The 13273-nt window shown below is 46.2% G+C and overlaps 1 protein-coding gene across 1 annotated transcript in view; it reads left to right on the top strand.

Moving 5' to 3' along the window:
• Nucleotides 1-13273, top strand: part of LOC149359399 (glutamate receptor ionotropic, kainate 2-like) — a 228886-nt gene that overhangs the window by 152843 nt on the left and 62770 nt on the right. Inside the window, exon 4 of the mRNA XM_089571616.1 lies at nt 2776-2954. Coding sequence (XP_089427742.1) covers nt 2776-2954 — 179 coding nt within the window. The remainder of the gene's footprint in view (nt 1-2775; nt 2955-13273) is intronic.

Genomic DNA, 13273 nt, shown 5'->3' on the forward strand with positions numbered 1-13273 from the left:
TGCCAGTTGGTCTGCGGCGGTTGTGTGCAATAGAACGCTTTGATAGAAAATTTAAAGCCTTACAGAATTTAACTACTTGCCATACGCATTATACCATGCGATTAAGAAAGCAATGAGGGTGACTACGGCAGTGAGAATGAACGCTATATTGAGCAATTATATTTATTTTTCTCTTGTAACATTCTACATACTTTTTTAATGCCGAGAGCCTTTCACCATGCCAAAAACTGAACTCATATTATAGGCATAAAGAATTCCTTCTTTCCTACTCTCGTGTTTTCATTGTTCACTTGTAGAGACTTTCAAATAACTCAACCAAATTTCTGCGAAACTGATTTTTCCTGGATTTGCCAAGAGGACACTTTCATTATATGGCCTACATCTCTCCAGTTCAACAATAGACACCCGCCACTCCTCGTACCTTTTTGATGCCGATTTTGATAATTTGTCGCCTGCTTTATTTTTTTTAGTCCAGAAATATTCTACTCGGGTGTCTCTGCTTCTAAACCGCACCGAGACGTGAATGTCCGTTCCTTCTGTTCGCCGCCCCTGCTACGCTCGCCTTTTCTGCCGCAGCTTTTTTCGTCATGTCAGGGCCCGAGACATTCCTTCTGCGGCTCCTCTGATTTCCGCTCTTTCATTTTTTTTTCTTTCTGGGCTCCTTGCCATCGTTCTTTTCGTCACGAACGATTATTGATCGACGCCCCGCCGACAGCGGCCCTTACGGCTCGGCCGCTGGGCTGGAAATTCCGCGCGACAATGGACAGGGAGCGTGGCTCTCGCGACGAGAGGAGTGTTCTTTCGGCCGTGCTCTATTAGACGACGAGGTCGCGCGGCCAATGCTCGATGGAGGCCTCTCAGCTCGCAGCGCGACAAATGTGTGGGCTTTCTTTCCAGCGTTTCCTACCAAGTTGCACTGGGGAATTTACCTTATTTCTTTTTAGTTTCGCTCGCGATTGTTGTTTTCCCCTTCGCGAAGCGGAAAGTCCGGGCAGCATAGCCTGGACAATAATGTTGATTTGGTGCATATGTGGCTTTCTTGCAAGATGCCACAGAAGATTAGAACCAAAAAGTTAGTAAAAGGGCAGCGATTTTGTACTATTTGTGCTATTTTTACGTGGCGCACTGACGCCAGTAACATTAAAACAACTATAAGCTGCGAAGCTCGTTGCTTTCTTTTCATCTTTCGTATTTTTACATCAATACTTGTTTTTTTACTCAACATTGAATCTGCAGTGGATACCAGTACTTCATTTTTGGCTCGTTCGCTTTGACCGAAAGCTAGTTTTCCTGTATGCGCTATGGTGACACGTGGGAATATAATCTGTAACGTGATGCGCTGCTTTGAATCATGTTCCCTCGAATGTTTTTACCACATGGGTGCGTTGTAATGGCTCTGCTTCGGCTTCATCTCCTAATGTTACAGAATACTGATGATTTATGCACACTGCATTCGCTAGCCCTGTCTGCAGTGTGGAATGCAAGGCTTCCATATCTTAACTCACGTTGGAAAGTTGCGTCTTAGAGAGCTGAAAATATCTTAGAGAGATAACTCCTAAAGGACCGTTCCGTGGGTGGAGCATCGGTGCTGTAGTAGAAGTAGGTGTAGTCGTCGTAACCGGAGGGTAGTAACTACTGTAACGTTTTTTAACAGGGCTACCACGGTAAACATATTAAGGGTGGTTGCCGTGAATGAGGTAAAATAATTCCAATTACGCCGCATATAACCTTGCCCAAACGAACCATGACAACGCACCACACTGAGTGATCCAAACCTAGTGACGCCACATTTGACAGATAGCGCAGATTCTCTCCCACATTACTGCTCCAACCTTTGCGACGACATCTCTAAACTCATGCATTAACTGCTCCTTTCAGAATCATTAATTGGTCCAACACCTCGAACATATCCGCCACTTTCAGATCACGACGCCTCCTTCATGACTATCTCTGACTGGCAGACAAGTGCTCCTTGAAGAGAGAGTATGTTTTAAATTGCAAACAGTGGTACATAATTGCTTATAGAGACATGTCGCTTGCAAATGGTGCACCTCAATTTTCCACGAAATAAATACGCGTCAAGAGCTGTCGCTTAATATCGCGTTCTGCAGTTTTAACCGTCCTCTTAGTCATTGCGTATTAAGGCGAAAGCCTTTAATGCCCCATCGTTGTCGACAGAAGCTTGTCAACAGAAGCTTGTCAGCAGAAGGTTGTCAGCAGAGGTGTCACGCTTTTCGGTTGGTCGAAATGGTTATGACGTCAGAGTGCGCGGATTCTCAGTAATGAGGTCACCCACGGATGCCTGACGCCCCCTTTTGGAGCAGACGACAACTAACAAAATAGTTGTCGTCTGCTCCGACAGGGGGCATGGGGCGGCCGTGGGTGACCACATTACTGCGAACAGAGCCACGGATACAACCGAACTCATCGAAGCAGAGAGTCGTGCTAAGAAGCAGGCAAAGTCGGCAGTCAAAGTGTGTAGTTGTAATGTGCAGTCAAAGTGTGTAGTGAAATAAAGCAGTAGTAGAGCAGAAACAGCCTTGCAGTCAACGCCAAACAATGCGCCAGGAGAGGCATTCGCCTTGCAGCAATTTATTTCAAAATGTGGCGTGCGAATGTTCTTCGCTCTCTTACGCAGTTTTTGGTAAGAGCTCATAACATTACTTTTAGCTCCAACGAAAAACTGGTGCGTATGGTGCGCATGTGGCAGAAAAGTGTAATGCAGCAGGCACGCTGCTTTTTTTCTTTCTGACGCTGTGTGGTTATTTTTTTCAGCTTTGGTACGGCTCCGGGAACTGCTGCAGCTGTCGCGGTCGGGTGACGTCACCTTCCGGCTGCGCCAGTGCTCACCTGGTGAAGAACTGCGCAAGGTGTTCCGGGAAGTGGGGAGACGCGGTGAGGCTCACATCGTGCTTGACGCGCCCACGCACCGCCTGAGGGAGTACCTCAAGCAGGTGAGCACGTCTGTTTTGGTTGTCGTGGTATTGTACTTTATGACTCCTAAGCCGAACAAACAAGAAAAGAAAATGCATCCGAAAGCTGATCTTGTGGGAGCACGTTGTTCCCTGAAAAGGACGGGAAGGGAACACAACAAGCACAACATGTTATTGTGTTCCTTTCACGTTCGTGTTTGTGGGAGCGCAGTTAGCAGTGTGTCCATATGGGTTGCCCGAATCTTTCAAAAATTTCGGTTCCCCATTCGGAAGCTTCTTTGTCCAGCCCTGAACTCATTAGTTAGTCGTCAATTGCGCAGCCCGTAATTAACAAAAAAGCAGCATGAAAAGGAACGCGCAGGAATACAACACATTTTATTTATTTCGATAAATACTCCGACACACACACACACACACACACACACACACACACACACACACACACACACACACACACACACACACACGCGCGCGCGCGCGCGCGCGCGCGCACACACGCACACACACACACACACACACACACACACACGCGCGCGCGCACGCACGCACACGCACACACACACGCACGCACACACACACACACACGCACGCACGCACGCACGCACACACACACGCGCACACGCACACGCACGCACATGCACGCACGCACGCACGCACACACACACACACACGCACACACACACACACACACACGCACGCACATGCACGCACGCACACAGACACAAACACACACGCGCGCGCGCAGGTAACGTTACCCACCACACTGCCATTACCCACCACACATAGAGGAACAGAGTTTTTTTCTCAAAAACTGAAATCCCTTCGCCGAAATCGACACCGAGCTGTTCTTAATAGGCCCGACGGAAAGCTCACTAAGTGTCAAACAGTTTCCTATCAATCCTAACAAATCTAAATGTCTGATGAGTTATGATTCCTTCAAGTGAAATCTACCCACCTTTAGAGGATTCCGTCTTAAAAGTGTTGGACGAACGTCGCTGAGGTTCGAAATAGTTGACCATTGTGGCCCCTCCCAGGCAGAAATGGGGCCGGACTCGAGCGCCAGACCAGGGCTCATTGCTTTTCCTGGATGGCTGAGATTCTGAAAAACCTGATGCTCAGATTTCTGGCCGTATAGCCGCATTTATTGGTATAAAGGCTAATAAGTGATACTCTTTCCATCGGTTTGCAAAATCAGCATTTTCATAGGCCTTCTTTTGGGACTGATTTCGAGGAAAATAAGCACCAGAAAAGCGGTCACTAAGACAATAAGCACGGAACACAAAAGCCCGACATAGGGAGAGCCCAGAAACAGACATCACACAAGAAAACTTAAGGCACAGATGGCAGCAGCCTCTGTAACAAATGTTACCTTTGCTATATATGGCCTACAGTTGCTAACGTTCACAGTGAAAAATTTGAAGAGCGTCGGATAACAGAAACAAGCGTTTACGCGCACTTTCTTAGGCAATTATGGTGAGTTTACGATTGCTCCAGGAACTTAGATCACTATTAGGTAAGCACCATCGTTGAAAGTAAGGACATCAGGTTTATAGATGTCTAACAGTGAGGTCAGATCTATCATTACGATGACACATTCTATGGCTACAGCGCTGAAAAATGAACTGGCTGGACCACGAATGCGAATGCAGGCACCAAAGTATCAGCTCTGTTTGTGGCAACCACTAAGCCAGAGCTGGCTGCACTCAGCACACAGCTATAGCTCTGTAATATGACGACAGATGCCGAATAGTATTACAGAAAAATTTGATAGGACACTTAAGCTCCGCTTTAAGGGAATCACAGAGTGACGTAATGGGTTAGTTCCCATATATTCAGAAGGTCATTCTCGACCTCGCATTCATAGATCCCTGGAAGTCCTCATATCCCTCGTGGCGCAATGGTGCAGTGGTTAAGCGATGCGCCGAAGCCCTGCGAAGGCAGGTGCTCCCAGTGGTGGGCCTTGTGCGGGCCAGGTTGCTGTTCAAGTGCTACGAATAATTAATTTAACCGCGACCAGCTACCATGTGCACTTTGCTCACTATCCGGTGGGCTGACTATAAATATCAGGTAGGAAGGTTTTTGATGAAGTCGCAAAGCTACGTGGCCAAGGTGGCCTACCTGCCTCTGAGGTTGCACTCTGGGGACAACCTATTAGAGCCATGCGCGTGATTGTTCGCGCAAAATACCGACTGCGCAGATGTCGGATTTTCTTGCGAAAAGGGCCTTTAGCTTTACACCCTTAAAATTATTTCACTCTGTAAAAACTTGTGCCGTCGAAAGGGAAGGACATTATTTTTCAAAGACACGCCGAGTCATTAAACAGGCAGTAGCGAAGAGCTCGTTGTTATCTCTAACAGGCGAAGGGCGCATTGGGCGTCCGGTTTTCTGGCTTCTGCTAAGAAAGAAGGATACGAGGAGGGTGTAGCGTCCCAGTTGATATACGGCGCTTACAGAGGCTGTAGCAGCGGGGGAGGGGGTGGGGATTTTATGAGCAAAAAAAGAAAGCAAATGTGCAGAAATTTTCTCGCTTCAGTCGGGCACTTTCATTGCCCTGTGAATTTTGATATCGAGGATAATGAGAAAATCAGTCGCCATGGTGAAGTGCTCACTCATCCCAGATATCGGATAGCACTGAAGTTTAATTTTTTCTTTTATTATTTCTTTATTTTTTATTTCTTTAATATTTTATCTGCATTCAAATGAGCTGTCGCGGCCTGGAACGATGCCAGGACGTAGTTCTCAGCGGCACAAAGCTCTTGTTAGGGAGCAACTGCGACGATCAAAGACTGAAGTGGAATGAACAGACGTGTTCGCCAGCAAGTTAAGTTTTCATACAGTGACTACGTTCTTTGCTGTAATTAAAATAAATACTCGGCGTGAATCGACAGGAAGGCCGAGACAGTGAAGTGATGGTTATCGTTTTAATCGGACCTCAAATATCGAAGGATTTCTTTACTACCTCATGAACTGTAGAATCCTGATATCAAGTACGCAACTGTATGAAGTATGTAAAGTTCCGAATTGTCTGAATGAATGCGTCTTTCATGAGACTTTGCCGACGCTGCCACACGACACGTAGCATGTATAGCTTTTGCCAGATGTATCCAGGTTGCCGTGACTGTGGCAAAACCGGGCCTCAAGCAGAGGAGCGCCACTCAAGTCGCCGGCCTTGATCAGCACAGAATGTTGACGTACTTGGCGCTCGGAAGTCGAGGATCAATTGACGGGGAACGGAAGAGCGACCCGAGATTACTTTCTTAAATCGCTTTGTTTTTCGCGTATTTCAGGAAACTTTAAGAGGCTTCAAGTAGTCGCCGATTTTGTTCCTGGACCCGCTTATGAAGGAGTCATAGCTGTGGGTTTATCATTTCCCAGTGAGCTGTTTTGCTTATTTTGGGTGCATGTTTTCTGTCAGTACCAAACTCTCTGTTGCAACATTTGATTTCAGTGTATTCTACTGGAGCAGATTAGCTCGCGGCGCCGTGCAATACAACGGAGAGTGTTGACACCGGCCCAGTCCGCACTGTGGCTGTTCAAGTGAAGCGAAGAGTCGAACGAAGCAAACAAGGATGCTTCAGCGAGAGCTGGCGCAAAAAAAAAAAGAGTTTGCTCGCGACACGAACCGTACTTCGGTCGGCCCTCAACAGAATGTGCCGGAGCGTTTAATAAGCTCGAGGCTCGTTTTCGCGTCAAGGCCGCCAAAGCGGAAAAACCGTCACTTTGCCCCGCTCTTTCTTCCATGTTCCGAACCCGAGCTCGTTACGCCTTTTCGTTTTCTGTCTTTTTCGGCAACCTCCGGCAGTAATACTTTGCTTCACTGCTCGTCTGAAGTGACAGCCGGCGGGTCGTTAACGGGCAAAAAGCGGCCAATATCGTGTGGCGAGCCAAGGGAAGGCTCGTAAAGCGCTCAGCTCCGCCGTCGCCAGGAGCGATGCCTCCGCTTCGGCGCGCTTCAATAAAGCGGCCGCTTCCCCGGGGCTGTCTGGGAACCGCTTAGCACGCTGCGTATGCGATGCTCAAGTTCAGCTTCATGGCGCGGGTGTCCCAGCAGGAATGTCAGGAATGCATGGTGCTAAGTAGGATAACTAGCATCATAGTTTGCCTTCGATGAGACACGCGAGGGAACTGTCCAAACAATTCCTGTCTTTCCTGCGAACGGGCGGTGTTGGCTTGAACACGGACCTGAGACACCGGTGGGCTAATTGCGAGTGCAGATTTAAAAATTTAATCTCTCTTTGTCTGATTGGCAGGAGGGGCTTAATTAGGGCGTGGGGTAAATTTACTGATGTGCGAGAACTCGCCGACCTTTAGCATTACTGCACTCGCGTGAAATCGGCTAAGTTCGTTTTTCCGTGAGGACTTCGAATCGCAAAATAAATACCCCGCTCTAGCAGTAGACGGAGCTAGAACGGAGGGAAGCAGAGGCGAGTCATAAGTTGATCACTTCCAAATGACTTGACTGCAGTGCGTTGCTTTTTGTTTTCTCTCGTATTCTCACAAGTTTCAGTGATACATTCATCGGGTGCTCTGCTGTTTTTGCTTACTTCCCAAAGCCCATATTTATTTTGTAGGTGAGAAAATAGCCGTCTAAGTGTTATAAATAAACTGAGAGAGAAAATGAAGAGAGAAACCCTATAATGAAAAAATACAGAGAATTTAGCCGGAGTTTAAAAATCGCTGCTATGCTGTCTGTGAGGGAAAGGCAATTCGGGAGATGAAGGCGGAAGGTGTATTTTACAGGGAAGTAAAGGTAAATGGGGCGATTAAACATTCAGATCTGAATGACGTACTATCGGCCATAAAAGTTTACGGGATGAGGGTTTAGGGGAAAATATTATTTCGAGACATGCCGATCAGCTAAAATACCTGAACGTATCTGGGAATATGTTTGCTTCATCAGCTGCTAACATTGCCGTTCAGCTCGGTCCCGAGGTCATGCTGCAACTTTTTTTTTTTTTAAGAATACTGATCCAGGAGACATATATGGTCGGCAGTGAAATGGGCATCAAACTTTGTGTTATCTTTTAGAGCATTCTTCAATGCTCATGAATTTTAGATGGATGCGGTCACTAACCAGTAATACAGAAAAAAATACTGGTGAGTATCATATTTGTAGCGCCAAGATCAACCGTTTTCTAGTTCAGTTCAATTGTTCTCCAAGCCCTCTTATCTAATCGCGGAAAAAACGAACTTTTCTATTGGATGCGCAAGAGTCCTACTCCTTCCTTACACCAAATTTTCAGTCCGTTTTGCATTTGTGCCTGCAATAGCAACAGCTCTGGTAAAGTTCGTTAGCGGGACATTGGCGCTTGAATTTGTTGCCTGCAGTAGAAAAAAATTATAACGGTAAGCTATAAAACGCGAGTGTCTTACTGAATAAATCAACCGAATTTACTGTTCTAAGTACGACGGGAAAACAAACGGTTTTGGTACGAGCTCAGAAAATGTTACGATGAAAGAACCTTTAGTCCCTTGTATATCCATTAATCCTAGTGTATTTCGTGTAAAAGGGGGCATAACATCAAACACCAGCAAGTTACAAATCTTCCACGTCGGTCACTGCCAGCTGACTGGAGTAAACATCGCGAGATATTTCACTTCCTGATACCCTTTTGCCACTTCGTAACAAAAGTACAGGTGAACAAAATCAGTTGAAGAATGGAAAACAACAACAAAAAAGAGTTTGTGACAATCTGGTGCTAGAAAAGCCTAATGAGAGAAAAAAAAGCTTAGCGACCACTCACTCGCTTTCTCTTCTGTGTTCACTAAGATCCAGGGACAACCGAACCGGGAGAGACAGCCGGCTCTGACGGGAGCTCCGTTTATGTTGCACGACTGCGGCAAAGAAAGCAACCTTGACAAGAAGAGGGAGAGATAAAAGTTGAGAAAAATGTTCTTCGAACAATAAAAAGCCGGCACGCATCAAGGAGAATGGAGCCCAAACGACATGAGCGACCCTGGACCGGGATTCAAGCCAAACGTTGCAGCCAGTGCCGCTCGCAGCTGACGCCTGACCGCAATGCGTCGACACACGCACAAACTGGCACACGCAGAAAAAGAAAGGAAAGTAAATACGAAGCAACAGACTCAGAAACAGTGTACAGCGTTCGGCACAATGAAGCAAATCTGTAAACTTGAATGGCTTGTGCAGGATTTCGTTTTAGTTCTGAAGCAGTTTTTTTTGAACTCCGCCTTATTTGAAAGAATGATTCAAAGCACCGACATTCAGACAAGTTCCATCCGTTCTTTCTGATCTCAAAGGTTCTCATTTTCTTGTATTTTCCACGCTATTTTTTACTGACTCTTCGAAAATGTTTACCGGGCTTCACTCGAGCCAAGAACAGCAGACTTCAATACAAGTATTTGGTGAATGAAAATGCAGGTGTCCTTGGCGCATTTGTTTTTTATTCCATAAATAAAAGGGAGTAAAGTTGTATTGTTCATCGATTCTGTTTCTGAATTTCCTTGCACTATTTTCTTTTCCTTTTCTGTAACCTTTAATATGATGTCATTCCCTTCATTTGAAAGAGACGCGCGAGCTCTGGATGAAACTGTAGCTTTTTATTAGTATAAAAGCAGATTTGTTGCTGTTTTCAAAAAACTTGAATTTTAGAAAATTAGTTCAGAGATGTCAACCTGTGGTTTTTGCTGGTCGAGTGCACTTTATGTCCAACAAAGATAACATCTTTGAGCGAAACTAGGCACTGTTGGAAATACTTCATTGCCACTGGAAATTATTCCTCACCGCACACTGCCCGCCGCGGTGGCTCATTGGTTACAGCGCTCGGCTGCTGACCCGAAATAACGCGTGGATCTCTCGACCAGAGTGAGGACGCGTCAGAATACGGTCTTCTCTGCAGAGCTGTGGGCCGTAAGAAATTCTTTGGAAGGACACAACTATCGCTCGTGAGATTGCTCTCACCCTGCAGAACTGGCGGCATAAAGACAGGTTGCTAGATGTGATGACCGTCATATTCATCACAACACGATGAGCAGAAAAGGTAAAACTGAAGGCACCGATAACAGCCCCGGATGAAGGATGGCGCGCTTAGAATGTTTTTCGTTTTGTCGCTCGGGCGCCAATTTTCACCACAAAAGTAGTACCTGCTGAAGGACAAAACAAAAGCTTTCTCCGCGACGCTGAATTAAACGAGCAGTGGAGCTTGCCAGTCAGAGCCAGATGAATTTTCACAACAATCTGTGTGTTTCCTTGTTTCTTGGCAGAGCTTGAACTAAGAGGGAAGTGCGCACAGGTACTTTCGAGCACGCGTTAAGTGCACCCGGGTGAATAGTAGAATACACATGAGTGTGCAGAAAAACTTGATCGAAAATCAAGGAATTCAGCAGCCTCGTTTTACTCGCCGTGAAAGTGTATGCGCCACAGCTCAAGGAAATACTGAAATTCAAAGAAACTGCACCGTTATCATTAGATCCCAGCTTCATATTTCTGTCTCGTATAATGCCATCCAAGCTCACAGGAGACTTATACCACAATTTGGTGGACATATTTTTAGTTTACATTTATTTATGGGTATATAACCGCCGAAATTCACCACGCACACACTCACGCACGCACGCACGCGCGCACGCACGGCATCGCACGCCCACGCACACGCACGCACGCACGCACGCACACACACACACACACACACACGCACGCACGCACGCACGCACACATATAGCGAAGTATACGCTTCGTTAAAGGAACTATACTTATCTGACTCGACGTTTCAATCGGAAGACTGATCTTTTTCAAGCGTGGTCAGACTTGAAAAAGATTGGTCTTCCGATGGAAACGTCGTGTCGAATAAATATGTTTCCTTTAACAAAGCGTATACTTCGCCATATACTCCTTCCTCTCTCTCTCTCTCTCTCTCTCTATATATATATATATATATATATATATATATATATATATATATGAGAGAAGCCAACAGCGACAGAAACCAAGGAGCACAGGGGATTTTTTTTAATTTTTTTTTTTTGGTGTTGATCAAGTAAGACTATTACGGTCGCTTAAAGATAATTGATTAGAAAAGCAGAAGAAAAAACAACCACCTGCCGCCGGTGGGATCCGAACCCACGACCTCCAAATTACGCGTCCGGTGCTCTACCTCTGAGCTGCGGCGACGGCTGTCAAACCTTCTGCTTTCGGGGGTGTTTATGTTTTACAAATAACTTAACCTTGAGAGTGTTCATCAGCGCCACCCATGTTCGTAAGCGGCGGACGTGGAACGTCCTGGGTTACCGCTGGTGTGACGTAGAACGCCATCGAACGGCGAGGGTGGAAGCTGTGTGAGAACCCTCTTATGCTTCCTATGGCATCAAGGCTGCCAGAACCGAGGCCCTCGCTAAGCAATTAAGCAAACAAGGGAAGGGGAATTAGGGGCTCGTTATAAATATGAGAGAAGCCAACAGCCACAGAAACCAAGGAGCACAGGGGATTTTTTTTAATTAATTAATTTTTTTGTGGTGTTGATCAAGTAAGACTATTACTGTCGCTTAAAGATAATTGATTAGAAAAGCAGAAGAAAAAACAACCACCTGCCGCCGGTGGGATCCGAACCCACGCCATCCGAATTACGCGTCCGGTGCTCTACCTCTGAGCTACGGCGACGGCTGTCAAACCTTCTGCTTTCGGGGGTATTTATGTTTTACAAATAACCTAACCTTGAGAGTGTTCATCAGCGCCACCCATGTTCGTAAGCGGCGGACGTGGAACGTCCTGGGTTACCGCTGGTGTGACGTAGAACGCCATCGAACGGCGAGGGTGGAAGCTGTGTGAGAACCCTCTTATGCTTCCTATGGCATCAAGGCTGCTAGAACCGAGGCCCTCGCTAAGCAATTAAGCAAACAAGGGAAGGGGAATGAGGGGCTCGTTATAAATATGAGAGAAGCCAACAGCCACAGAAACCAAGGAGCACAGGGGATTTTTTTTAATTAATTTATTTTTTTGTGGTGTTGATCAAGTAAGACTATTACTGTCGCTTAAAGATAATTGATTAGAAAAGCAGAAGAAAAAACAACCACCTGCCGCCGGTGGGATCTGAACCCACGACCTCCGAATTACGTTTCCGGTGCTCTACCTCTGAGCTACGGCGACGGCTGTCAAACCTTCTGCTTTCGGGGGTATTTATGTTTTACAAATAACCTAACCTTGAGAGTGTTCATCAGCGCCACCCATGTTCGTAAGCGGCGGACGTGGAACGTCCTGGGTTACCGCTGGTGTGACGTAGAACGCCATCGAACGGCGAGGGTGGAAGCTGTGTGAGAACCCTCTTATGCTTCCTATGGCATCAAGGCTGCCAGAACCGAGGCCCTCGCTAAGCAATTAAGCAAACAAGGGAAGGGGAATTAGGGGCTCGTTATAAATATGAGAGAAGCCAACAGCCACAGAAACCAAGGAGCACAGGGGATTTTTTTTAATTAATTAATTTTTTTGTGGTGTTGATCAAGTAAGACTATTACTGTCGCTTAAAGATAATTGATTAGAAAAGCAGAAGAAAAAACAACCACCTGCCGCCGGTGGGATCTGAACCCACGACCTCCGAATTACGTTTCCGGTGCTCTACCTCTGAGCTACGGCGACGGCTGTCAAACCTTCTGCTTTCGGGGGTATTTATGTTTTACAAATAACCTAACCTTGAGAGTGTTCATCAGCGCCACCCATGTTCGTAAGCGGCGGACGTGGAACGTCCTGGGTTACCGCTGGTGTGACGTAGAACGCCATCGAACGGCGTTCTACGTATATATATATATATATATATATATATATAACAATTACACGCCGATCGCCGGGAAGCACGCCTTCTTCAGGACAGACCAGCCTCAGGTCGAAACGTTGATGCATTGTTTCTCCAAGTAGCGCAGTTCAACTTTTCTTATTACCTAAATTTTAGAAAAATTATAAAAGTGCACTGACAGGCTTATAAACATAACAAGGGCTCACTGACTACTCTTCATCCGAGTGTTGAGGAATGGTCTCAATAAGCCTGTGACAGTGTATTGTATACATATATAACTTTTGGTTCGTAGTACCTTCTTCTCGGTTGTTTTGTTTATACATGCTTATATGTGTGTGTGTGTGTGTGTGAGTGTGCTAGTGTGTGCGTGCATCAGTGGCCGACAGTCAGTGAAAGTAATGAATGCATAAAGAATTTTTCTTACTCTTCATGAAGTGCTTCAAAGGGCAGAGGTAGCGTAATAATTTACGCTAATTTCTCGGCGTCTTACGTCCGGCACTAAGGTCGAAGGAGGTGCTGGAGAAAACTCTCTAGGTGCCGCTACACATGACACAAGTACATTCATTCGAAAGTAGGAGGTTGGAAAGCCGCAGCCGT

This window comes from Amblyomma mixtum, chromosome 2 (assembly GCF_055824585.1).
Source record: "Amblyomma mixtum isolate Tamu chromosome 2, ASM5582458v1, whole genome shotgun sequence".
Taxonomy (NCBI): Eukaryota; Metazoa; Arthropoda; class Arachnida; order Ixodida; family Ixodidae; genus Amblyomma; species Amblyomma mixtum.